A 24,369-nucleotide genomic window follows, 5' to 3' on the forward strand; every position below is an offset into this window, starting at 1 on the left:
GTCTATTTATACCCACTCTAGCTGCTATTTGAAAGTTACATAGAAAGTTCCACCTGCTTGATGAAAAGTGCTAAATAGGATTGATTCTTATGCAACATATCATGTATATACAATTCAAAAAATAAAAAGCAAATACTATTTTTGCTGTAGAAACATCTAAAGTAAATATAAATAAACTTCATCAAGACCTGGTTCCCATATATGTGAATTCGATGTGGTTTGAACTGCATGACATGTGAACCAAAAGCCTTTTCACACATGTGCAGGCTGGCCACATTGTGATTTGTAAAAGTCTTTTGCCATTTTCAGTCTGGTTCAGGTGTGGTTTCCAATGTCATATACTTTAACAATTTGCATTGGAATTGTACCTAAACTGCTGAAAGAAATCGCACCGTTCTCTCTTACAAGTCGCACTGCAAACCGAACTCCCACATATGTGAACCCATGTTTAAGGACTAATTTATGCCCTGTATTTGTCACCTACCTGTATGGAAGAACTTTCCAGAAAAGCCAAGATTGAAGGTGAAATTGGGGATGTGCGTTCTTAACTCATTCTGGGTGTCATACAGTGCCTGAAACAAAATGGTAGCAGTCACACACAAGTATAATCCAAAACTACAACCATAGTCGTAAGATGAAAGCTTACATTATTACTACCATACTAAGCATGCCTACCTTTACATCTTCTACTTTCATGCGAGTTCCCTCCTTCCCAACAAATATATCGTCAATATCCACAAGTACATAGCGGTTGAGGGGAAGAGACAACCTTTTCCCAGTCAAGAATGATACTGCATCCACAAACACCAGCTTATGAAGCCAGAAGTTCAAGTTGTTACCAAAAAGCACCCTTTGGATGCCATCATGCAGTCCCAGGTCCTGGACCACCGTTGTGTGGAGGGCCGCGTCTACGCTGAGGTGAGGTATAGTCTCTGCTGACTTGGTCTTGGCCAGTAGAACTGGTTCATAAGTGGTGTGGTTGGACTGGAACACTGTCCAGTCTTCTCCTGGTAGTTCACCTTTTTCCACCTGGTTGGGCTTGGTTATATACAAAAGAGGAGATTTAGGATTGATGCTGCAGTCCTTGAGGCCTAGATTGGAGTGAAGGTATAGGGGAAAGCCTTTCAGCTGGGCACTAAGTAGACTGTTTTCATTGGCCTGTAGTAAAAAGAAAGAAAAAAATAGTATGTTTATTGTCAATAAAAACAACACTCAAAGAAAATTTAAAGTGGAGTTCCACTCACCCTGTCAAAAAAGAAAAAACTGTAGCTGCTGACTTTTAAAAAACAGCCACTTACCTGTCCCTCAGTGTGTCCCCCGCAGACCGTTTCACCGGCCGTCCTGTATTCAAGGAGGCCGCCATCTTCAGTGTGGGCATCCAGCTGTGATAGCTTGCGGCTTCACAGCCAGGTACCCACTGCGCATGCACGAGTAGCGCTGTGCTTCATGAATGGTCCTGTAGTCTTCTGGGACCTGTCACGTGTCCCAAAAGACTACAGGGAGGGAGGGAGGACACCATCCGTTTCCGATCGCCTAGGCCAGGGGGTAGGCAACCTGCGGCTCTCTAGCTCATGTGGCACTACATTTCCCATGAGACATTGCAAAATTCACAGTTACAGCTATGACTTGCAGAGGCATGATGGAACTTGTAGTCCTGCAACAGCTGGAGAGCCGCAGGTTGCCTACCCCTGGCATAGGCGATCGGGCCGGACGTGGGAGCGGGTACCTTTTAAATTCGGGTACCCGCTCCCTCCAGGTGCCAATCCTTAATGGGGAGCGGGGAAGCAGTCCTTAAAGCAGAACTTCCCTTTTGGGTGGAGCTCTGCTTTAAAGTAACTCCAATGAACATTTTTTGGATAGGATGTGGAATAATTTGAACCTTGATGACCATTGTCACTGCTACTGGAAGCAAAGGCCATCTTAGCATAGGCAAAGCCAAGTTCATTTTAAAGCTGACGTTTAGTATTTTTATTTTTTGGAGGGGGGGGGGGCGGAATACAGCACCAGACACACTAGTTACACGTAAAGGTGTGTATACCAGGTTGCTGCATTTTGTAACAATATTCCCTTCAGTACCTCCTTCACAACCCCTGGACATTTCCCTGATTGTGACAGTTAAGATGCGCCACTCAACCACCCCTTCTGCCTTCCCCACCATTCAGAGATACTGAATTACAATTCGCACACAATGCAATGCATTCTATGATTGAGTGGTGGCGATCCTGTAATTCATCAGCTCCTCCTCTATTCATAGAATACAAAGCATTGTGTGAGATTATTAACACAAGCTCTCCAAGTTTACAAGAAGCAGCAGCCTGCAGATAATGGGACACACACCATCACTATACAAAACACAGGTCACACAATTATGCGGTCACTTTATAAAGCTTTAATTACCCAGCAAGAACACACAGACACCCCCCATCTGTAGACCACCCTGCCCATATAGGCTTAATCAGAGATAGGTGTGGTCAGGGTGATTTATAAACAACATAATCAACATCCAAATAATTCAAATCCTACACAGACAATCAAATTTCACATGTGCAGACTCTGCGCTGATCAAGCAGGGGATCCACTCACAGATCCCCTGCTGATCAAAGCAGAGTGGACAGATGACAGGTCTGTGTCCTCTCAGTTTATGCAGAGCAGACATGGACAGAGGCGGCTCTGCTCTATAGGCAGCCGGGTGTACACAGACTCTGCTACCCATTTAGACCTGATTGCCCTCTGATCTGCCTACTAGGAGGAGAATAGATCCCCTTCTGTTTGTTTTTGGGGCTGAATTGGAGGTAGGCGGGTATAAACAACCACAAGTCTGTTTACACCTGCCAGTCCATAGGGATGAAGGGACCGCCGTCCAGGTCAGCTTGAAAAACTGACTGGCAGACCTGATCGGAACGGTCATGTTAAAGATGCCCTACAGTGGTAGAAAACTCTCTGCAAGGATTATTACCTACAGGTAAGCTTCCAATACAGTTACCTGTAGTTAAAATGAATATCTCCTGAACGTGCACCTTTTAGGAGACATTCCAGCTAGCAGCAGGTGACGTCACCGGAGCATGCGCTCTGAAAGAACAGCATACCCGTGCCGTTACTTCAAAATTCTGTACAGTGCCCTGCGTGGAAGTGACGTCATCGCGGTTCAGCCACTCAGACAACCGGTGCTCGCGAATCTGGAAGAAAGACCGAGTGAAGATGGAAGGCCTGTGAGCGGTGACAGCCTGCCACTGGAGGGCTTCATTTTAAGGTATTTCATAATGTGCTAGTATTTAATACATACCTTGCAGGGGTATGTATCAATGTATAACCTTGCAGGGGGGAAACTTTTTTTTAAATTTTTTTAGAAGGTTTACGAACGCTTTAACCAGATACTATGTACAAACCTACATTCCTGGCAGGAGAGAGGATGTGTCCAAAGCACATACTTCCCTACTAGTACCTGTCTAAAGATCATTCCAGAACTATGGAGTTTTACTGAACACAAATAAGTGAATTCCACTTTATCGTGTGGTTAAACTATTTTCAGTGAACAGGGTTAACAGTTTGTTTATGGAATTTGATTATCTGGATCATTATATTATCATTTATTACAGGTACTTATATAGTGCTGTCAATTTACACAGCGCTTTATACACACACACACTACATTCACATCAGTCCCTAACCCTCAAGGGGTGTACAATCTAAGGTCCCTAACTCACATTCATACATACACATACAAGGGCCAATTTAGATAGGTGCCAATTCACCTGCCAGCATTTGTTTGGAGTGTGGGAGGAAACCGGAGTACCCGGAGGAAACCCACACAGGCACAGGGAGAACATGCAAACACCAGGCAGGTGGTGCTGTGGTTGGGATTCCAACCAACGACCCTAGTACTGCCAGGCAGAAGTGCTAACCATTTAGCCACTGTGCTGCCCATATACACACACACAAATACATACATACACACGGCTCAGCATAAATGAGTACACCCCAACAGATTTGTCAGAAAACCTTTCCTTTCAGAATCAACATTTTCTATGGGACACTATAATACAAAATACTCCCATAAATACAGGCCATTGATTGCAAACAAGATACGTTCAATTGCACACAGAAAAAGCATTTTTCCTAACAAATTCATTCAAAATGAATACACCCCAATGAAAGTCTTAAGCAGGTCATACATGGGTCGAATTCATAACGATTTTTCGATGAAAAATCAAACATTGTTCGTTCTGTAATCCGATGCTGCCACCAATGATTTTGAAAATCGGTTGTTATTCACGAATTTCCAGCATTCCCGATAAACGAAATGGGGAGGAACCACAGAAAGAAAAACGAAAAAAATCGGCCAGTGCCATTGCCCCACTAACAGAGCGAAAATCGGCTGATTATTCTTAGGTCCAATTTTCAAACAAAAAATTAAATCCCAATTAACAAGAATTCTACGACAGGTGAGTCTCATTCATTAAACAGATTTCCAGCAGACAGTTGATTATAAAGGGGCGTTACTTAAAGAAATCCCCTTTCCATTTCATGTTGTCAGCAAAGGCACCACATGGAAGAGAAATGTCACAAGACCTGAGAGAAAAAATAATTTCTTTACACAAGAAAAGTGAAGGCTACAAGATGATCAGCCAGAGCTTTACTTATTAGTTAGAATACTGTAGAAAAAGTGATACAAAAATTTAACAAAGATGGAACTGCAACCATCTCACAGAGATGTCCAGGCCATCCACGGAAGTTAACACCTTGACAGGAGTGTCTTTTGAAGGGTTGAATAAAATCACCATGCAAGTTCACGGTTTGCTAAAGAAGTAGAAAGCCAAACTGGGGTGATTGTTTCCTGTGACACAATACGGCATACACTGCAGAGGAATCGCATGTATGGGAGTCTCCACAAAGGAAGCCTCCTTTAAAGCCCATGCACAAAAAAACCCACCTAGAATTCGTCAGGGCCCATGCTGAAAAAGAAGAATACTGGGACTCTGTACTCTGGAGTGGTGAGACCGAGATAAATGTTTTTGGAACCAATGGCTTCAAAACTGTATGGTGTCGCAAAGGTGAGGAATACAAAAAAAAAATGCATGGTGCCTACAGTGAAACATGGTGGTGGCAGTGTCCTTCTGTGGTGCTGCATGAGTGCTGTTGGTGTCGGGGAGCTGCATTTTATAGATGGCATCATGAATTCAGAGGTACTGGTCTATATTGAAAGAGCAGATGCTACCATTACTCCTTGCCCTTGATCGTCGTGCACTTCTCCAACATGACAATGATCCAAAACACATCTAAGGCCAATGTTGCATTTCTGAAGAACAGGGTGAAAGTCTTCTGATCTGAAATAAACTGAACACCTATGGGGAATTCTGAAGAGACAAGCTGAGCATCACTCTCCATCCAGCATCCAGGCTCTAAAGATGTCATTCTTGAAGAATGGAAAAAGATAGATGTTGCAATATGTCACCAATTTGTTCATTCCATGCCTGGAAGACTTGGTGCTGTCCTTACAAATCATGGAGGTCATACAAAATACTAGATGTAGTAGTTTTGGTTTTGGGGTGTATTCATTTTTGCATCAACTAATTTGAGTAAAACTGAAGATTTTGTAATACTCAGAGTTATATTATTAATCTTACTTTCATGTAATGAGCTAAACAAATGTTCTATAAATCTAAGTTTTGTCAAAATTTTGGAAATTGTTCTTATGTTCATTAAAATATTGATTACAATCTTACTTTTCAAAATTGGTGTACTCATTTATGCTGAGCACTATCTATATATCTAAATAAAAATAAAAGTATGCCCCCATCTCTATGATTGAGACTGTATGGGTGAAACGCATTCAAGAGGGCTGGTCTTCTGTTGGAGGTCTCCATGTGTTTGTGCTGGCTGAATAAAGTTTTACAACTGACAACATCAGTGTGCAACCCTGTGTTGTGATAGTTACTATGAAATGAAGAATATCCAACATGCATGGGACCAAAACGGAGGAGGATTGAGAAGGGCTTGCACCAGTGCCTTTACTTAGAATCTGCAAACTAAGGGATACACACCATTACACAACTAATGCATTTGGTGCTATATAGACCCCCCTCAATAAATGATATCAGTTTAAACTATGTGGTGCTGTAACAGGAAGTAAAGCAGGAAAGCTGACTGCCACACAGCCTAAAGGAAGTAAAAACCAGGAACAGAAAGCCAGCACAAAAGGGTCATAATTATAAACCACTTATTCAACATTTAAGCAAAGTAAAACATTCAGGATAAAGCAGCAATAAATCCTACACATGTTCCAAAAACAGCCTCATTGTAAATACAATGGTGTGAACTAAAACTCACAAACAGCAACCGAAAGTATACGTGAGAAGGACAAAGCATGTATCAACAAGTCAATATTCCCACCAAACTGCATAGTAGACTGGTACAGGGGGTAGAGGAGCTGTGATGAGAAGAGAGGTAAGCTATAATTTCTCTTTTTATCATTCTTCCCTCTCAGATGACTTTGCATTGTGCGGATGCTTCCTCAAGGCCTCAGCCTAAGAGCGATCTCCAAATTCTGTAGAATTTCTTCTAAAAGTCAAAACTTGCAATGGGCTCGGCAAGTCTACTTTTTCCCCATCCATCACTACCAACCCCCTCTAACTCATCCTGCTTGATGTTGCGTCTTTCTTACCTGGTGAAGTAAGTTGTTTACCTGAGTCCCCCCAACCAAGTCCTTTGCTAACGCCATTTGAGCTTGCATGGACTGATAATCCAGTGCAGGATTTTAGTCCTCACCATCCAGTCTCCTTTATTCCTCTAGCTCCAATGCCAGTTTTTTTTTTGGATCCTAAGAGAACCCTTCCATTGCATAGCCAACAAGTATTGCAAATGGGAATGGTCTGCACCTGCAAGGAGGGCCCATTCAGGGACTAAATAGAAAGGAGAAGGACCCAGCGCTGGATGATCATGCTTCCTTGGCTTAAGGTAAGTGAAAACAGGGATTTAGAAAAAGGTAAAAAGACCAGTGGTCCTTCTGTTATCTCTTCTTGTGCAGGGTGACTGGTCCTGAATCGGCATCCACCCCTCATTCTCTGCACAGGCTATGTACAGCACAGTGATGTCAAAGCTACTTTTTATTAGGTAATACGTAGATTTGCAAATGTATTTGGTACAAAGTGGATTTGTATCCTTTGTAACCACTGAGGAATGAATTTAGTTTATGAGCTTATGTACCTACAGTGTCTGCATAATACACTCTCAAAATAATTAAAGGTATGTTCACTTCTAACTATCTGCATTTAACCGATTACATTCAGAAGACAAGTGGACCATCTGTTGTGCTTGGCAATCAGTTTTATTTGTCATGTAGACAAGTCTATTAAAAATAAGATAAACCACTGGTTCCAGGAACTGATTTGCAAGCTGACCGGTATGTGAATACCGGTCAATTTATCTAAATTTAATGGATTAATCCAGGGCTGGTTATCTGATTTGGGGGTGTAGTAAAAAAAGAAAAAAAAAAGTCAGGGAGTATAATGTCAGCACTGTGTGAGTCAGTGACAGTCTGTTTCACGAACTGGGAAACACTAGTATGTATTAGGCTACCATTACATTAGAATGATTAAACAGAACCTGTGCTCCCTTATATCAAATATTCCTATAGGGAGTCCTCATCACGGTCCCCCTTTACATTGAGTTCCCATCAACTTGCCTGCTTACATCAGGGTTCCCATCAGAGTACCCCTTACATCAGATGTCCCCATCAGAGTGCTCCCTTACATTAGGAGTCCTCATCAGAGTGCCCCCCCCCCTTACATAGATTGTCCCCATCAGAATACCTCCTTACATCAACTGTCTGCATCATATCATCAGTTATCGCCATCAGAGTGTCCTCTTACATATTATTATTATTATTATAATACAGTATTTATAAAGCGCCAATAGTTCGCTCAGCGCTGTACATTACAAAGGGGGACAGAACATGTGACAGAACAATACCAATACAATGCAAAACATGAGGGGATCGAGGGCCCTGCTCTTTCGAGCTTACAATCTAGGAGGGAGGGGGTGGTGGCACAGGAGGAGATAGCAGTGGGGGATGGAGTGGTAGGAAGAGTGGAGGAGGTCGGCAAGTTAGCAGGGGGTGGGGTAGGCTTCCCTGAAGAGATGGGTTTTCAGGGTGCGCCTAAAGGAGAGGAGAGTAGGTGATAATCTGATGGGTTGGGGCAGGGAGTTCCAGAGGATGGGTGACACCCTGGAGAAGTCCTGGAGGTGGGCATGGGAGGAGGAGACCAGGGAACTAGAGAGAAGGAGGTCTTGTGAGGAGCGGAGTGTGCGTGCTGGGCGGTACTTGGATATTAGGTCAGTGATGTAGTTCGGGGCAGTATGGTGGACAGCTTTGTACGTCAGCGTTAGGATTTTGAATTTGATCCGTTGCGCAATCGGAAGCCAGTGGAGGGATTGGCAGAGGGGGGTGGCGGAGACAGAGCGGTTTGAAAGGTGAATGAGTCTGGCAGCCGTATTCCGGATCGACTGAAGCGGGGATAGCCAGCGGCGAGGCAGGCCAGTGAGGAGGGAGTTGCAGTAGTCGAGTCGTGATATGATGAGGGAGTGGATGAGCTGTTTAGTGGTTTCTGGGGTTAGGAACGTGCGGATTTTGGCGATGTTGCGGAGGTGGAGTCTGCACGAGTTTGTTAAAGATTGGACTTGGGGCTGGAAGGATAGGTTGGAGTCCAGAATGACACCCAGTACTCTGGCCTGCAGGGCGGGTTTGATGGTAGCGTTGTTGGACGTGATGGAGAAATCAATGGGGGGGGGGGGGGTGTCCGGGCTGGGGGGAAGACAAGAAACTCGGTTTTGGAGAGGTTCAATTTAAGGAAATGGAGCGACATCCAGTCTGATATGTCGCTCAGTAGGTCTGTGATTCGGGCTGAGACCAAGGGGGTGAGGTGGGGAGTTGAGAGATAGATTTGTGTGTCGTCGGCATAGAGGTGGTAGTTGAAGCCGTGAGAGTGTATGAGTTGGCCAAGGGAGGAGGTATAGATGGAGAAGAGAAGGGGCCCGAGGACAGAGCCTTGAGGGACCCCAACAGAGAGGGGGAGTGAGGGGGAGGTGGTAGCATTATAGGTAACGCTGCAGGAGCGTTGTGACAGGTAGGATGAGAGCCAGGAGAGAGCAGAATCTCTGAGGCCGAGGGAGTGTAGTTTTTTGAGGAGGAGGGGGTGGTCGACTGTAGAGAGGTCAAGGAGTAGGAGTACTGAATAGTGGCCATTAGCTTTGGCGGTTAGCAGGTCGTTGGAGAGTTTGAGTAAGGCAGTTTCGGTGGAGTGTAGGGGACGGAAGCCGGACTGTAGGGGATCGAGGAGGTTGTTGTCATTGAGGTGAGAGCATAGGCGGGTGTAGACTAGGCGCTCGAGGAGTTTAGATGTAAATGGGAGCAGGGAGATGGGTCTGAGGTTGTTCGGGTCATTGGGGTCCAGGGAGGGCTTTTTAAGTATGGGGGTGATGTGTGCATGTTTCAGAGGGGAGGGGAAAGTGCCTGAGGAGAGGGAGAGATTGAAAATGTGGGTGAGGGAGCGTAGGATGGAGGAGGAGGAAGGTCATAGGAGTTGTGAGGGGATAGAGTCGAGGGGGCAGGTGGTGAGGCGGGCATCAGAGAGGATCTTGGAGACTTCCTCGATGGTAGTAAGGTCAAAGGTGTGGAGTGTGGGGGGAGCTTCAGTATGAGGAATGTAGGGTGGGGTGGAAGAGGAGGTCAGAGCAGTGGTGGGGCCGTGGGTGAGGGGTGATGAGGGGGTAGCTGAGTGAGGGTGAAGGGGGTTGGAGAGAGTTTGAGCAGCGACGAAGTCCCTGCGGGTTATGTCGAGGGGGAGGGGGGATAAGGGGGTTGCTGTGTGAGAGGGGACGGGTTGAGAGGGCGCGTGAGTTGCGGCAATGTCCTTGCGAATTGTGTCAATCTTGTTTTTGAAGTGATTGGCAATCTCAAGAGCAGTGAGTGAGGTGCTGGGTGGAGGTGGGGGTGGAGAGAGTAGAGAGCTGAAGGCAGAGAAGAGTCGGTGAGGATTGGAGGAGAGGGCCTTGATGAGGGTAAAGAAGTAGGCCTGTTTGGCAGCATGGAGGGAGGAGGTGTAGGTGCGGAAGGCAGATTTATAGCGGGTGAAGGCTTGTTGGGATTTGGTTTTGCGCCATAGTCGCTCCAGGGCACGACTTTGGCGTTTGAGGGTTTTGGTGTGATCAGTCTGCCAGGGCTGGAGCGGTTGGGGTCGGATGTTGCGTGTGGTTAAAGGCGCTAGTGAGTCAAGGGCTGTTGAGAGCGCATTGTTGTAGGCAGTCAAAGCCAAGTCGGGGCAGGACAGGGGGAGGATGCGGTCGTGGAGTTGATCAGCTGCAGAGTGGAGGAAGCCAGGGTTAAGGTTGCGGAGGTTACGGCTGGTAGTAGTGTGACATTTGGAGGGGTAGGCGTTGGAGGACGAGGAGGTAGAGAAGGTGATCAGGTTGTGGTCAGAGAGAGGTAAGGGGGTGTTAGTGAGGTTGTGGGGAGCACAGCTGTTGGAGAAGACAAGGTCCAGGATATTTCCGTCGGAGTGGGTGGTGGATTGTATGCACTGTGCAAGTGCAAAGGAGGAGGTTAGGTGGAGGAGACGGGCTGTGTCCGGGTTGTCGAGGTTGACAGGGATGTTGAAATCCCCAAGGATGATGGTGGGTAGCTCAGAGGAGAGGAAGAAGGGTAGCCAGGAGGAGAAGTCATCCAGGAAGCGGGATATGGATCCAGGAGGCCGGTATATCACAGCAATCTTCAGGGGGGTTGGGGAGAATAGTCGGACGCAGTGGGCCTCGAAGGAGGAGAAGGATAGGAAGGGGGGGTTTGGGAGGACTCGGAAGGTGCTCTGCGGTGACAGGAGCAGACCAACCCCACCACCTTTACGACCGTTAGGCCTGGGTGAGTGGGTCCAGGTGAGACCTCCGTAGGAGAGTGCAGCAGGGGAGGTAGAGTCAGTGGGCTGGATCCAGGTTTCCGTGATCGCTAGGAGGTTGAGGGAGCGGGAAACAAAGAGGTCGTGGATGGCGGTAAGCTTGTTGCACACCGAACGGGCATTCAGGAGTGCACATGAAAATGGGGGGGAGATTTTAGGGAGCAGGGGGACAGATACTAAGTTGCGGGGGTTGCAGTAGGACGTGGAGGTGGGAGGGTGTTGAGCGGGTGAGGGAGGTGGAGGGCCAGGATTCGGGGAGATGTCCCCCACGGTTAGGAGGAGGAGAAGGGTGAGAAAGGTGGCATGGGAGCGGGATGTGCAGGAGCGTGAGAAACTCCTAGTGGAGGTGTTGGGGTCAGTGGGAGAGCGGAGTAATAGGAGGAGGTGGTGGGTGCCATAGAGGGGCGAAGGGAGCAGTGAGGACACAATATACAATTGTTTGGGAGGGGCAGAGGGATATAGCGAATGGATTTTGGGAATGGAGGAGAGGAACATGAGAAGGAGGAGTGGAAGAGGCATTTTGGGGAGGTGAAGAGAGCAATAGTAGGGAGATGATAGCAGTGAGGGGGAGATGTACAGGTTGTGGGGTGGAGCAGAGGGGTAAAGAAATGAGATTTGGGAACAGAGGATAGTAATATGATAAGGAGAAGAGGGGTGTATTATATAAAGGTACACAGAGTGGGACTCAGGCATGTAAGAGGTTTCCCAGGGTGTTTGCTTGCAGTCTTCCAGCATGCAGTAGAGCTTCTTGCTGTTGTTGTGTCTTCCTGCTGCTTGAGTTACCCAATCAGAGTGCCCCCCTTATATAGATTGTCCCCATCAGAGTGCCTCCTTACATCGACTGTCTGAATCAAACTGCATCATGCAGTTTCAGAGACCTTGGTGAGCACAGCCAAGATCTGGGTGAGCACAGCCCACCCCAGCAACCCCCTAGATCCAGCCCTGGATTGATCTATGCAACAAATGCAGAGGTACACTCTTCACTTTCTGACTGCTATACATTGGAAACTGTGCTCTTTTGAAGGTCCACTACCTTGGATGAATTAGACGTTCAGTATGATCCACACTGAGTGTTTGTGAGCCTAATCTATATAATGATACCCTGACAAGGAAATATATTGACGGTAAGTGCGGTGCTTCTCTACCCATGTGTGTATATGCATTGCGACCTGCATTCAACTCATGCTGCTATTTTCTCAGGTAATATTTTAGCGCAGGTGCACTTTAAGATCGCTATCTTATGACCATGGGGTAAAATGGAGTCAGAATACTGCTAATTATAATCTGGAATTCACATGGCTTTAACTAGGATTTTATGTCATTGATCTACATAAAATAGTCCATAATGTTGAAGTGTAAAACAACTCTACACAGTTTTCTAAATTATCTACAAATTAAAACTGAAAAGACTTGATTGCAAAGTATTCATCTCTTGTGCTGTAAAACCCCTAAATAAGAACTATTGCAGCTAATTGCCTTCAGAAGTCACATAATAAGCTAAATGGAGCCCACCTGTGTACAATTAACTGTCGGGATCACAGATTACATGCACATGTTTCTGGAGGGTCTTTCAGAATGTTAGGTAACATATTTAACCAAACAGAATCATAACTAAGCACTGAACTATCAAAACAAGTTTAAATTAAACGTCCTGAACAGCTGTGCCCTGAATTGGGTTAAAAAAATAAACCCCAAGTTTTGAACATCCCTCAGAGCACCATTATATTCATAATTATTAGCTGTTCTGTAAAGACTAGGGCACAACCACGACTCTTGGAGATGACCAGCTTCCAAAATTCTGGGTGACTAGGTAAGGTGGGCAATACAGAAACAATTAAGTGGTCATTCTAAGAACAACAGAAGAGAGATAGGTGAAATAACTAACTCAGATGTTTCCCAAAGCTGAAATTTAAGAAAAAGCAAAAAGACAATAACTGCTGAAAAAGTCTCAGGTTATTTCCTGTTTGGACCAAAAGACACGTAGGACACTCAGTAGACATGTGAAAAAAGAATGTATGAAAATTCCCTGGAATGACGGGACCAAAATTGAACTTGAGTTGGGTAGTCTACAATGCTCATGAGGTTGTCATGTCTACAGTGGTGGTTGCACCATAATACGAAGAGGTTTTTTCATCAGCAATAACGGAGACATAAGTTAGGATTGGGGGCATAATGAATGGAACCAAATGTAGGGCAATTCTAGAGAAAATCCTGGTTTAGTGTGCAAGATAGGACAATGGCCCCAAACATACAGTTAAGGCTCATTCTCACTTGCAGTTAGGAGGCAGTAAAAACAAACAAGATGTGGTTGAGTCATGTTCCTACCACCCCCAGCCACCTTCCCTTAGGCTTCAAAAGCAACACACAAGGGTGTACACATGCCGTGACCATGATGTTATGCAGCTAAGGCAAGAAATAAGCCCCGTTTTGGTTATTGGGAAGTACCGGCCACTGAAAAATACCCATTCAAGTGAATAGGGCTGCGTCACACCTTCATGCAATAAACTTTCACCAGGGCACCATTAAATTCATGATTAATAAATGGGAGAATTATAAACACAACCACAATGCATTCAATCCTCATGAAGACATGCCTTGTCACATGTGTTGCATCGGAAAGAGACAACTGTCAATTGACTTTTGAGAAGATGGAGGTGCAGACCATTACAGATCACTGTTGGATTAGTTGGGATGTGAGCATATTATTATTGGACAACCCAGGAAAAAAAAAAAAAAAAGTAGGTTGGGGGATGTTCCACTTTAAGCTATGTGTAGCCCAAATGTAATGGTCTATATACAGATCCTCTTTTGAACCTGAGTTTTTGTTTTTAAAGCAATCTTTCAGAACACCTCAATTATGCACCCCACACGATTCCCAATTTTAGGGTTGTGATGTTGTGGGTCTAACTTCCTTCATCAGCAGTGGTCCTTGCTCCTGTACTGACCGGCACTCAGTGCAAGCGGGTTAAATGACGCTGGCTATTTATTTCAGGTACTTCTATAGCGCTATCAATTTACGCAGCGCTTTACATATATATTGTACATTCACATCAGTCCCTAACCCTCAAGGGGCGTACAATCTAAGGTCCCTAACTTACATTCATACATACACATACTAGGGACAATTTAGACAGGAGCCAATTAACCTACCAGCATGTCTTTGGAGTGTGGAAGGAAACCGGAATACCCGGAGGAAACCCACGCAGGCACAGGGAGAACATGCAAACCCCAGGCAGGTGGTGCCGTGGTTGGGATTCGAACCAACGACATCTATTACTGCCAGGCAGAAGTGCTAACCACTAAGCCACTGTGTCGCCCCATTCACTCCTTAGAGACTGAGCATATCTAGTGATGTAATGCAATTAGTGCAGGGGATAGCTCTGAACTGAAAAATGTACATTTCCACTTTATGTTCACCTGGAGTTCTGCTTTAAACGATTTCCGTTAGTTCGGTTTCTATCACCAGATTATGCTCACCTACACAGCTTTGCTTAGCCAGCACAAGAGAATTTCACACCTGCTCATTAGTGGAAACAAGCTGCGTACTTGGCTCAGGTGATGAGAAAGAGCTATTTGTTGAATGCCGCCGCTTTCTGACAAACAAAATTACAGATGATTTTTTTTTTATCACTTTTTCTTGTCAAGTGTTGCACACACCAAGACAGCAAGATGATGTTTTGTCAATAACAGTCTCAGCTTGCATTTCAGCACTAGGTCTCGATCCGAAGATACCATTTAAAATGAAACTTTTGTTACCGTTTGATCAGTGACTGAAGGGCAGAAGCACAGAACGTAAAATAAACACACAATATTCACAGTTAGAAAAAAAAAAAGTAAAAACACGCAGACGTGATCTCTGCTAATGCCATACTTGCTGACTTACAGCAGGCCCTTAGGGCTCATGTACAAAGCTGCAAAGAAATGCTGCATTTTTATCAGTACAGAATGTTTTTTTTTTACAGATTTGAACACAGTTGTATTGATTCCTATGGGCCTATACACACATCTGCATTAGAAAAAAATTTAAATAAAAAAATAAACTGTTCTGCGCTTAGATTCGTGAAATCGAAATATCTGCATCCATGGTCCTGCTAGTGGACTACCGTATTTGCCGGCGTATAAGACGACCCCCCTACTTTTCCTGCTAAAATGTAGTGTTTGGGCTATACTCGCCGTATAAGACTACCCCTCTTCCAGTGCACACCAATGGCAGGAATAGTGCCCCATCATCGGTGTCAGTGGGAGGAATAGTGCCCCATCATTGGTATCAGTGGGGGGAATAGTGCCCCATCATTGGTATCAGTGGGGGGAATGGTGTCCCATCATTAGTATCAGTGGGGGGAATGGTGCCCCATCATTGGTGTCAGTAGGAGGAATAGTGTCCCAACATTGGTGTCAGTGGGAGGAATGGTGTCCCATCATTGGTGTCAGTGGGGGGTGGAATAGTGCCCCATCGTTGGTGTCAGTGGGGGGTGGAATAGTGCCCCATCATTGGTGTCAGTGGGGGTGGAATAGTGCCCCATCATTGGTGTCAGTGGGGGGTGGAATAGTGCCCCATCGTTGGTGTCAGTGGGGGGGGGGGGGAATAGTGCCCCATCGTTGGTGTCAGTGGGGGGGAGGAATAGTGCCCCATCATTGGTGTCAGTGGGGGTGGAATAGTGCCCCATCGTTGGTGTCAGTGGGGGGGGGGAATAGTGCCCCATCGTTGGTGTCAGTGGGGGGGAGGAATAGTGCCCCATCGTTGGTGTCAGTGGGGGGGGAGGAATAGTGCCCCATCGTTGGTGTCAGTGGGAGGAATAGTGCCCCATCATAGGTATCAGCGGGAGGAATAGTGCCCCATCATTGGTATCAGTGGGAGGAATAGTGCCCCATCATTGGTATCAGTGACACCAATGATGGGGCACTATTCCTCCCACTGACACTTGCTGACTCTGTTCTCGTATGGTGCTGCTGCAGCCAGCATATGTGGTTGCAGCAGCACCTCTACACTGACCACTTACCTGCTGGTCCTGCACTCGATTTTCGCGCGGCCGCTCGGCTCCACCCTCTCGCCGGTGATTGGCCGCCTGTGTGCCTTTCCTGAGCTACAGTTCTGGCGGCCAATCGCTGGTGAGGAGGCGGAGCCGAGCAGCCGCGCGAACATCCAGTGGCCGAACTGAAGGCGCAGCCGCGCTTCCTGGACCGGATCGTCGTGGGGCCGGAACCAGGTAAGAAATAGCCCCTGCCCACCCCTGTACTTAGTGTCCCTTCCGTTAGGGGAAGGGGGGGGGGGCGGCGGCGGCACCGCGCCGCCCCCCTAAAAATTGTCATGTCATGTTATACCGGTGTATAAGACGACCCCCGACTTTTGAGAAGATTTTTAAGGGGTAAAAAGTCGTCTTATACGCCGGCAAATACGGTATATTTTACACTGTACACATGTAACAATTTGTGCCAATATTCATGTGTTTCGCACAAATGTACTCTACTGGCCTGCCATGTAAATATCATGTACTCTACTGGCTGTCATGTAAATATCAACATTGTGTAATCAGCCTAATTACACAATATTGAGTTGATATGTCGGCTCTGAATGGCCACCTGCGTCTTAGCAACCAATAGCAAGTGTACAATCCAAACGCACATGTTTTTGCGTTAAAAATGGCTGTGTGTATAAGTGGGTGTTGCAGCGACCGTCGGCTGGAACTGAACAAAATCAGCAAGGGAGAATGTCACCAGCACGCCGAGAATCACCAATATGGGTCCAAAAGCTTAACCTCCCTAGCGGTATGATTATTTCAGATTTTTGGTGCTGAAAGTGGTATCATTATTTTGCATGGAAATATGTAGTTTTTTTTATTGTAGGCTGTAATATTTAGGAATAACTCCCTGAAATCTGTCTGAACAAGAGTCTATTAAACATCCCGCCTATGATAAAACTTGAAACACGAAATCATAAATTATAATTTAATAATCATAAAAAATAATATAATAATACATTTAATTCAATAATATAATCAAACCAATAACACTGAAATTTGAAATAGAGCACCAAGTTCGCACATCGCTGAGCAAAGTCGCAAAATTGTTTTCAGTGTCTGATGACAAATTTCTCCCCGAATCATTATCACTCAATTCTGCAAGTGGTTCTGATTTACTATCGCTGTTCTCTAGCTGGTCTAAACCCGCTTTTGACCTAAAGGGAAACTTTTTGGACGCCATGGACTTTTCTAAGTTTCCAGGCAGAAAGAACAGTCAAAATGTAGGCAGGGCACAGGACAGAGCACTCGGGACAAAATGTATGTGAAATGGGTTGAAACAGCAATGTTTTACTATGTAAAATCGTTTTGAAAAAAATGACATTTTTTAAAAATTTTCAAATTTCCCGCCGCCGCCTGTACGTCCAGACGTCACAGGGACCGGAACACAGGAGCCGGATGCCAGCATCAGCAGGAGGAGATGGCCGGGGACGCTGCAGGGGACACATCGTGGGAACGAAGGACAAGGTAAGTGCTGCAGAGACTCCCTATGCAGCGCCGCATGGTAAGCCCGAGTGTAGCTCAGGGTTACCGCTTTTGGTACTGACATTTTACCCCGAGCTACACTCGGGAATACTGTTAGGGAGGTTAAACAAACGATCACATAGTTACAGCAAGGCAATGTTTTGGAGTCTTGCAGGACCCCTTCATCAGTCATGTGACCCAATAGGGTACATGTGTACTGTATGCAGGTAAACATTACTACCAATGTTACATTTGTTCAGTGTACAGAAAAGATTTTAGGTAAGATCTTGCTGTCAGTAAGATCCTACGTAAAATCATAGGACAGTGTGTATGGGCCCATGTCTGGCTCCTTCCCCTGTAAAAATCACTTGCAGTAATATGTGTATTAACAGTAAAAGGAAACAGGTTTTCCCATTATACTACCTTACCACCATTTTTCACCTACCGCGACTAAGCAAAGGTTCCATCACGCTCCTTCTGGGAAGATTCTAGGGTATACAGAGCAGCCCAAATCTCATAAAACTAGGCTCTAGGGTGTCATGAAATTTAAGGGACTCGTGTTTTCCTAGAAATCTTTCCAGCTTGATGTTGCATCGCACTCAGCTATACAAAAGACAAGGGTTATTATTTAGGCACAGGTCCTTGCCTCACACACTGCCTAGCCCCCAATCCCCGGAGGACAAGTTTCCCCCACAATGCCACACATAGCGTCCCTTCAGCATTTGTGGTTTCCCTCATCCCCTCATACCAGGGTACTAGGTGTAATCCTAGACTCCCATCTGTCCTTCCAGCCCCAGATCCAATCGCTAACAAAGTCATGTAGACTTCACCTCCACAACATCTCCAAGATACAGCCGTTCCTAACCCCAGAAACCACTAAGCAACTTATCCACTCCCTTGTTATATCACGCCTCGACTATTGTAACTCCCTCCTCATTGGCCTACCCCATCGCAGGCTATCCCCCCTCCAGTCTATCATGAATGCTGCCGCCAGACTCATCCACCTCACTAACCGCTCTGTATCTGCCACCCCTCTCTGCCAATCCCTCCACTGGCTCCCAGTTGCCCAACGGATAAAATTCAAAACACTAACATATAAAGCCGTCCACAACACTGCCCCAATTTACATATCCAATCTTGTCTCTAAATATCACCCAACCCGTACACTCCACTCCTTGCAAGACCTCCTACTCTCTTATCTCTTCCTCCCATGCCGTCACCAATCCTCTGGAACTCCGTACCCCAATCTATCAGACTATCACCTACTCTACTTACCTTTAAGCGATCACTGAAAACCTCTCTCTTCAGGGAGGCCTATCCCGCCCTCTGCTAATACTGGAATCCTCTACTTTTGCAACCACTCCATCCCCCCCCCAGTTTTTACCTATTGTACCATTAACCTCTCCCTCCTAGATTGTAAGCACCAAGGACCAGGGCCCTCAATTCCCTCTTGTATTGAACTGTATTGTCTCCCACTATAATGTAAAGCGCTGAGCAAACCGTTGGCGCTATATAAATCCTGTATAATAATAATAATCCTCCACCGCCATTAGCCGTTTCTTTTTTTCCTGCACTGTTCTTCTATATCATTTTACTTTATCATTGGGCACTGTGGTGTGGTTAGTTTTAGATCCTTATCCCCCCACCACCCCCACGGTGTTTGTCCAGTTCTCCTAAATGCTTTTCCTCCTTTTTGGCAGAAAAATACAGGATCCGTGTAAAGGCACCTAGAAGCATTTAGGTACGTCAAGTACTTGGGTGTTAATTCATTTCATTGAATAATTATTTAATAACTGAAATACCTAGCGTTAACGCATTAAGGGGTTTTTGGACTTCTGGACGAAATGTGTCGGAAGTGATGTCATCACATTCACTGTGCCGCGGTGGCCATCTAGGTTTACAGGCTTTCACAAATACTTGTGTTATGGCATTTGAATAAAAATTGTTGCATTTTACATTTGAAAAAAATTGTTGCACTATGGATCCTGTTTGATGTTTTCCATGGGAAATCTTGCCTGTTTGAGGAGTGAAGGAACTTTTATGGATCTTTGATGTGAAGACAAATAAATGAAAAGCGCTTATTTTCTGATCTTTTGGGATTTTTGCACACACATATTGGAAGAAGGAAACTAGTTGCTGAAAGGATTCGTTGGATATGCTTAAAAGATTAAGGGATTCGGTAAGGTGCATGGAGTGAACAATTCCGCACATTTCACGTGGTGCAACAATGAAAGGGTTTTAAAGGGACAGACACATTTAGAGCTCACTTGATGTGAGCAGTAGGATTTACCATATATTTATTCTTTGTACATTACAGTGTTGCACTATTGCTTGAGATTTTTTGGGGCTTCGGACACTCACCTGGAACCAAAGGGTGAGGATCTTCCCCAGAAAAGACAACACACAGCGATTGGAGAGGAAGAGTTCAGAGTGTTACATAAAAAGCTTGCACATATTATCTAAATGTGAGAAAATTATATGAATATTTCACTATGGAGTGAATGCATACTACACGATATACTATGCTCAAGAAGATTAAAGGGACAGACATCAGATCTCAATGGGGAAGAATATCATGCTAGATATCTATACTGATATGGATGGGGTAATGTGTTAGGAACGTAAGGATGCCCCATCGTTTGATGGAAATGAAAATTATTAACCTACCTGGAGGACTGAATTGAAAGACACCCCAAAAATCAAAGTGAAAAAATGCAGTGGGCTAGTCCATTTTGCTGGAATTTCAGTGCAGCAACTTAAAATGGTACTCAGTAGTTTGTATGGCCCCCTACATGCTTGTACGTATGCCTGACAACATCGGGGCATGTTCCTAATGAGACGGCAGATGGTGTCTTGGAGTATTTCCTCCCAGATCTGGACCAGGGCATCACTGAGCTCCTGGACAGTCTGAGGTGCAACATGGGGGTGTCGGATGGACCGAAACATGATATCCCAGAGGCGTTCTATTGGATTTAGGTCAGGCAAGTGTGGGGGCCATTCAATGGTATCAATTCCTTCATCCTCCAGGAACTGCCTACATACTTAAGCCACAGGAGGCCGGGCATTTTCGGGCACCAGGAGGAACCCAGGACACACTGCACCAGCATAGGGTCTGACAACAGGTCCAAGGATTTCATCCCTATACCTAATGGCAGTCAGGGCGCCATCCATTGTCTAGCCTGTAGAGGTCTGTGCATCCCTCCATGGATTTGCCTCCCCAGACCATCACTGACCCACCACCAATACGGTCATGCTGAACGATGTTACAGACAGCATAACGTTCTCCATGGCTTCTCCAGTCCCTGTCTCATGCTCAGGGTGAAACTGCTCTCATCTGTGAAAAGCGCAGGGTGCCAGTGGCGGACCTGACAATTCTGGTGTTCAATGGCAAATGCCAATCAAGCTTTATGGTGCCAGGCAGTGAGCAAAGGGCCCACTAGAGTAAGTCGGGCCCTCAGGCCACCCTCATCAAATCTGTTTCTGATTGTTTGGTCAGAGACATTCACACCAGTGACCTGCTTGAGGTCATTTTGTAGGGCTCTGGCAGTGCTCATCCTGTTTCTCCTTCCATAAAGGAGCAAATACCAGTCCTGCTGATGGGTTAAAGACCTTCTGTGGCCCTGTCCAGCTCTCCTAGAGTAACTGTGTCTCCTGGAATCACCTCCATGCTCTTGAGACTGTGCTGGGAGACACAGCAAACCTTCTGTCAATGGCACGTATCGATGTGCCATCCTGGAGTAGTTGGGACTGCCTGTGCAGCTTTTGAAGGGTCAAGGTATTGCCTCATACTACCAGTAGTGACACTGACCCTAGCCAAATGCAAAACTAGTGAAAAAAAAAAGTCAGAATAGATTAGTAGCAAAAAAAAAAAAGTCAGTGGTCTCCACCTATAAAACCATTCCTGTTTTGGGGATCATCTCATTGTTGTCCATCTAGCGCACCTGTTAATTAAATTAACACCAAAGCAGCTGAAACTGATTAGCAACCCCCTGTGCTACTTAACTGACCAGATCAATATCCCAGAAGTTTCATTGACTTGATGTTATACTCTGATTAAAAAGCGTTTGTTTAATGTTTTTTGAGCAGTGTAGTTTTTCCCTTTGAGATTGGATATTTGGGAGAGTGATTATCATTGTGAATTCAAAAGAGACTTGTGATTTAATGAATGCACTTTATTGAACACGGAGGTGACAGACTTTCTTGAAAGGACACTTTGCATTTAACTTTGGAGGACATTTAAACTTTCAAGCACTTGTTTTAAACACAAAACACCTAAGTATGTATGGACACAAAGGCTAACATAAAAGGAAGGTTTGAGGCAGAAAAATAAATGCAGGCACTCCTTAAAGCCGCATTTTTGACATTCAGTGTGTATAAGGCCCTAACCTGGCAAGAGAAGGCTTGAATTTCTGCAGAGATTGCCTGCAAATAGAGCCATGGGTGGCTCTGTAAGAACCACCCAGCTCAACAAAATAGATTTAGAAATGGACAGAGCCAGGTGAGAACAAAGAAAGCATCCTATGTTATGTAACCACTGTTCAACAGCACAACTGTATGCAAGTAGCCGCGGGTGGCGTGGACCTTGCATTGTATTTGCAAGGCCGTCTATGGAAAACTAGATTGTGAACACAAAAATATTTGTGTCAATATAGAGAGAAAACCTTGTTGGAACAATTCTTCTTATAAGGTAGAGGATATTTACACAGCTTGTGCAAGCAAAAAATTCAAAATGTTTCTTTTTTTTCTTTTTTTAGCTACGAATTCAAATAGACTTTTTTTTTCTTGGTCTGTTAGACAAAACAGCCAAAATGAGGAACACATAAAAATATTGTGCCAGATCATTGATGCCATCCTTATAGCATCACTGTTGCTAAAAATAAAACAATCCTAATCGATATACAGCTGTCACATGACCCAGCAATTTCTATGTCTGTCTGCAGGGAAACAGTGGCAGGAGGAGCTTCTAGTCCTCTGCTGCTGGTCACATCAATAATCTGTTTTATATTGTCATACAAATATATATTTGAAATCAAGTTTTTTTTTTCCTGGCAATAACATGGTGTGGATGGATGTCTGCACGTCACAGGTTGTGTTACGCCGCACTAGTCTGTGTTTTTAAAAAGAGGAAGGTAAAGCCTCCATCAATCAAGATATATCCTATTTACCAATTAATATCCCATCCTCATTGTGTTTAGCTATTTAGTGGGCATTGAGAAGGAGGGAGGAAGTGGGATGTCATTTACCACTGTGTATAAACCCACATGTATGACTCTATAGTTACATGGACTGCTACGATGTGATAGGGAGGAAATGCTGAGGGTAGAAAATACACTGAAAACTGAGCATGTGCACTAGCTGCCAACACTGCTCTGCACAATCCCTAGATGCTTTGGGGACATGGACAGGAGGTGGATATAAAAAAAACCGCACGGTCAACCAATTTGTTTTTTTGCAGAATACAGGAAACAAGAAAGTATGAACAGCATGTATGCAGCTTCTCGGTGGGTGGGCTTTAACAACAAGAGGCACATATATGCATCCCAAATGTAAACATTTCAGTGCTGAAAGTGCACGCCCCCAGCACAGTTACTGGTGGGAACCAGAAAGCTCCCGATGGTTACTTGTGATTGAAAGCTTTCCTACTATGTGACTGCCAATCATAGCAGTCACATGACCAGAATGCCCGCCTGCACCCCCCAGCATTTTGAACTGTTAAAGGGCTGAAACGCGATGGCAAGAAGGGGATAAAGCTGGGTATACAATTGAAGAATTTCAAACAAAACATTTGAACAAAAGTTCTAAAGAAAATGTATAAGAAAATGCTCAGAACATTCAAATATTGTTGAAAAATAGTTTAAGATTTCTTTTGCTTTAACCGTTTCATTTTTGAATGATTGGACTTCACCAAACAAAAACCTACACGGTTACAAAGTTGTAGGTTCGAGAGAAAAAATTTTTCCATCCTGCCCCTTTGAATTTTCTCATCACTACGGTCGATAACGAATGTCCATTTGCCATCTTTAATGATTAGAAAAAAAAAGAGCAAATGTTCCTGCAATGAAAAATGTTGAACCAAATTCTAATCGTGTATAGCCAGCCTTACTTGTGATCAGGGTGGATTTGGTTTAAATCAAACTGATTTAAATCCCTAGTCAGTAAGGCTTGATTTAAATCCTAGTTTTCTACATAAAGACTAATTCTTGCTGGTATAACTTTAATATACAAGTAGATGAAGATTTTTAGAATAACAACTTTTCATATTAGTTTTTTTATCCCCAGTTTAATAGGTTAATCATTCATATTTGGACAACTTTTCTGTTGTACTTAGGAAGGAGAAAAATAATCATTACCTTAATAACAACAATTTAATAGATTTATTCAACTGAAACAATAACATTCCAGCATATGTGATTTGCTTAAACATCCATGTTTGTTAACTAATTTGGCTAAACAAAATATATATATTTTAAGAAACTTAGACTGTCAGCCCCTTCCTCCTCACACTTAGTTTCACTTTCTTCTTGTGCAGATCTATTCCACTCCAAACAATCAGAAACATATTGTTTCTATTCTATTCACTGAACTTCTTGAAACTTAGCACTGAAGGGGTTGATTCTGTAGTCATAGGTTTGTAGAAGTTAGGATGAAGGTCTTTTTCTTAACTATGTTCATGTTATAACATTTTTGCTGTGAAGAAGAGGCATGTGATCTCCGCTGAGTCAAATTCAGTTTTGAGAACTGCAAAAGTAAACCAATCATCTGTGATAATATCTTGTAGGCAGAGAAACTGCCCAATAATCTTACAAAAACCTCTGGAAGAGCATGACATTGTGAATGGATTCATGGAATTTATTTACCAAAAAAATTAAACATATACAGCCTTATTCTACATAATTAAAAAACTAATCTTTATTTCATGATGGAATAACCTTTGGATGGTAATA

General features: G+C 44.5%; 1 protein-coding gene across 1 annotated transcript in view; it reads right to left on the reverse strand.

The window, feature by feature from the left end:
* NDST1 (N-deacetylase and N-sulfotransferase 1) overlaps positions 1 to 24,369 on the reverse strand; it is a 184,907-nt gene that overhangs the window by 54,024 nt on the left and 106,514 nt on the right. Inside the window, exons 3-4 of the mRNA XM_089661331.1 lie at positions 676 to 1,158; positions 485 to 572 (exon numbers count right to left, since the gene is read on the reverse strand). Of these exons, the coding sequence (XP_089517457.1) occupies positions 485 to 572; positions 676 to 1,158 (571 nt within the window). The remainder of the gene's footprint in view (positions 1 to 484; positions 573 to 675; positions 1,159 to 24,369) is intronic.

Source organism: Staurois parvus, unplaced genomic scaffold, assembly GCF_062004578.1.
Source record: "Staurois parvus isolate SC_StPar_1 unplaced genomic scaffold, SC_StPar_1.0 ptg001328l, whole genome shotgun sequence".
In the NCBI taxonomy this organism is placed as follows: Eukaryota; Metazoa; Chordata; class Amphibia; order Anura; family Ranidae; genus Staurois; species Staurois parvus.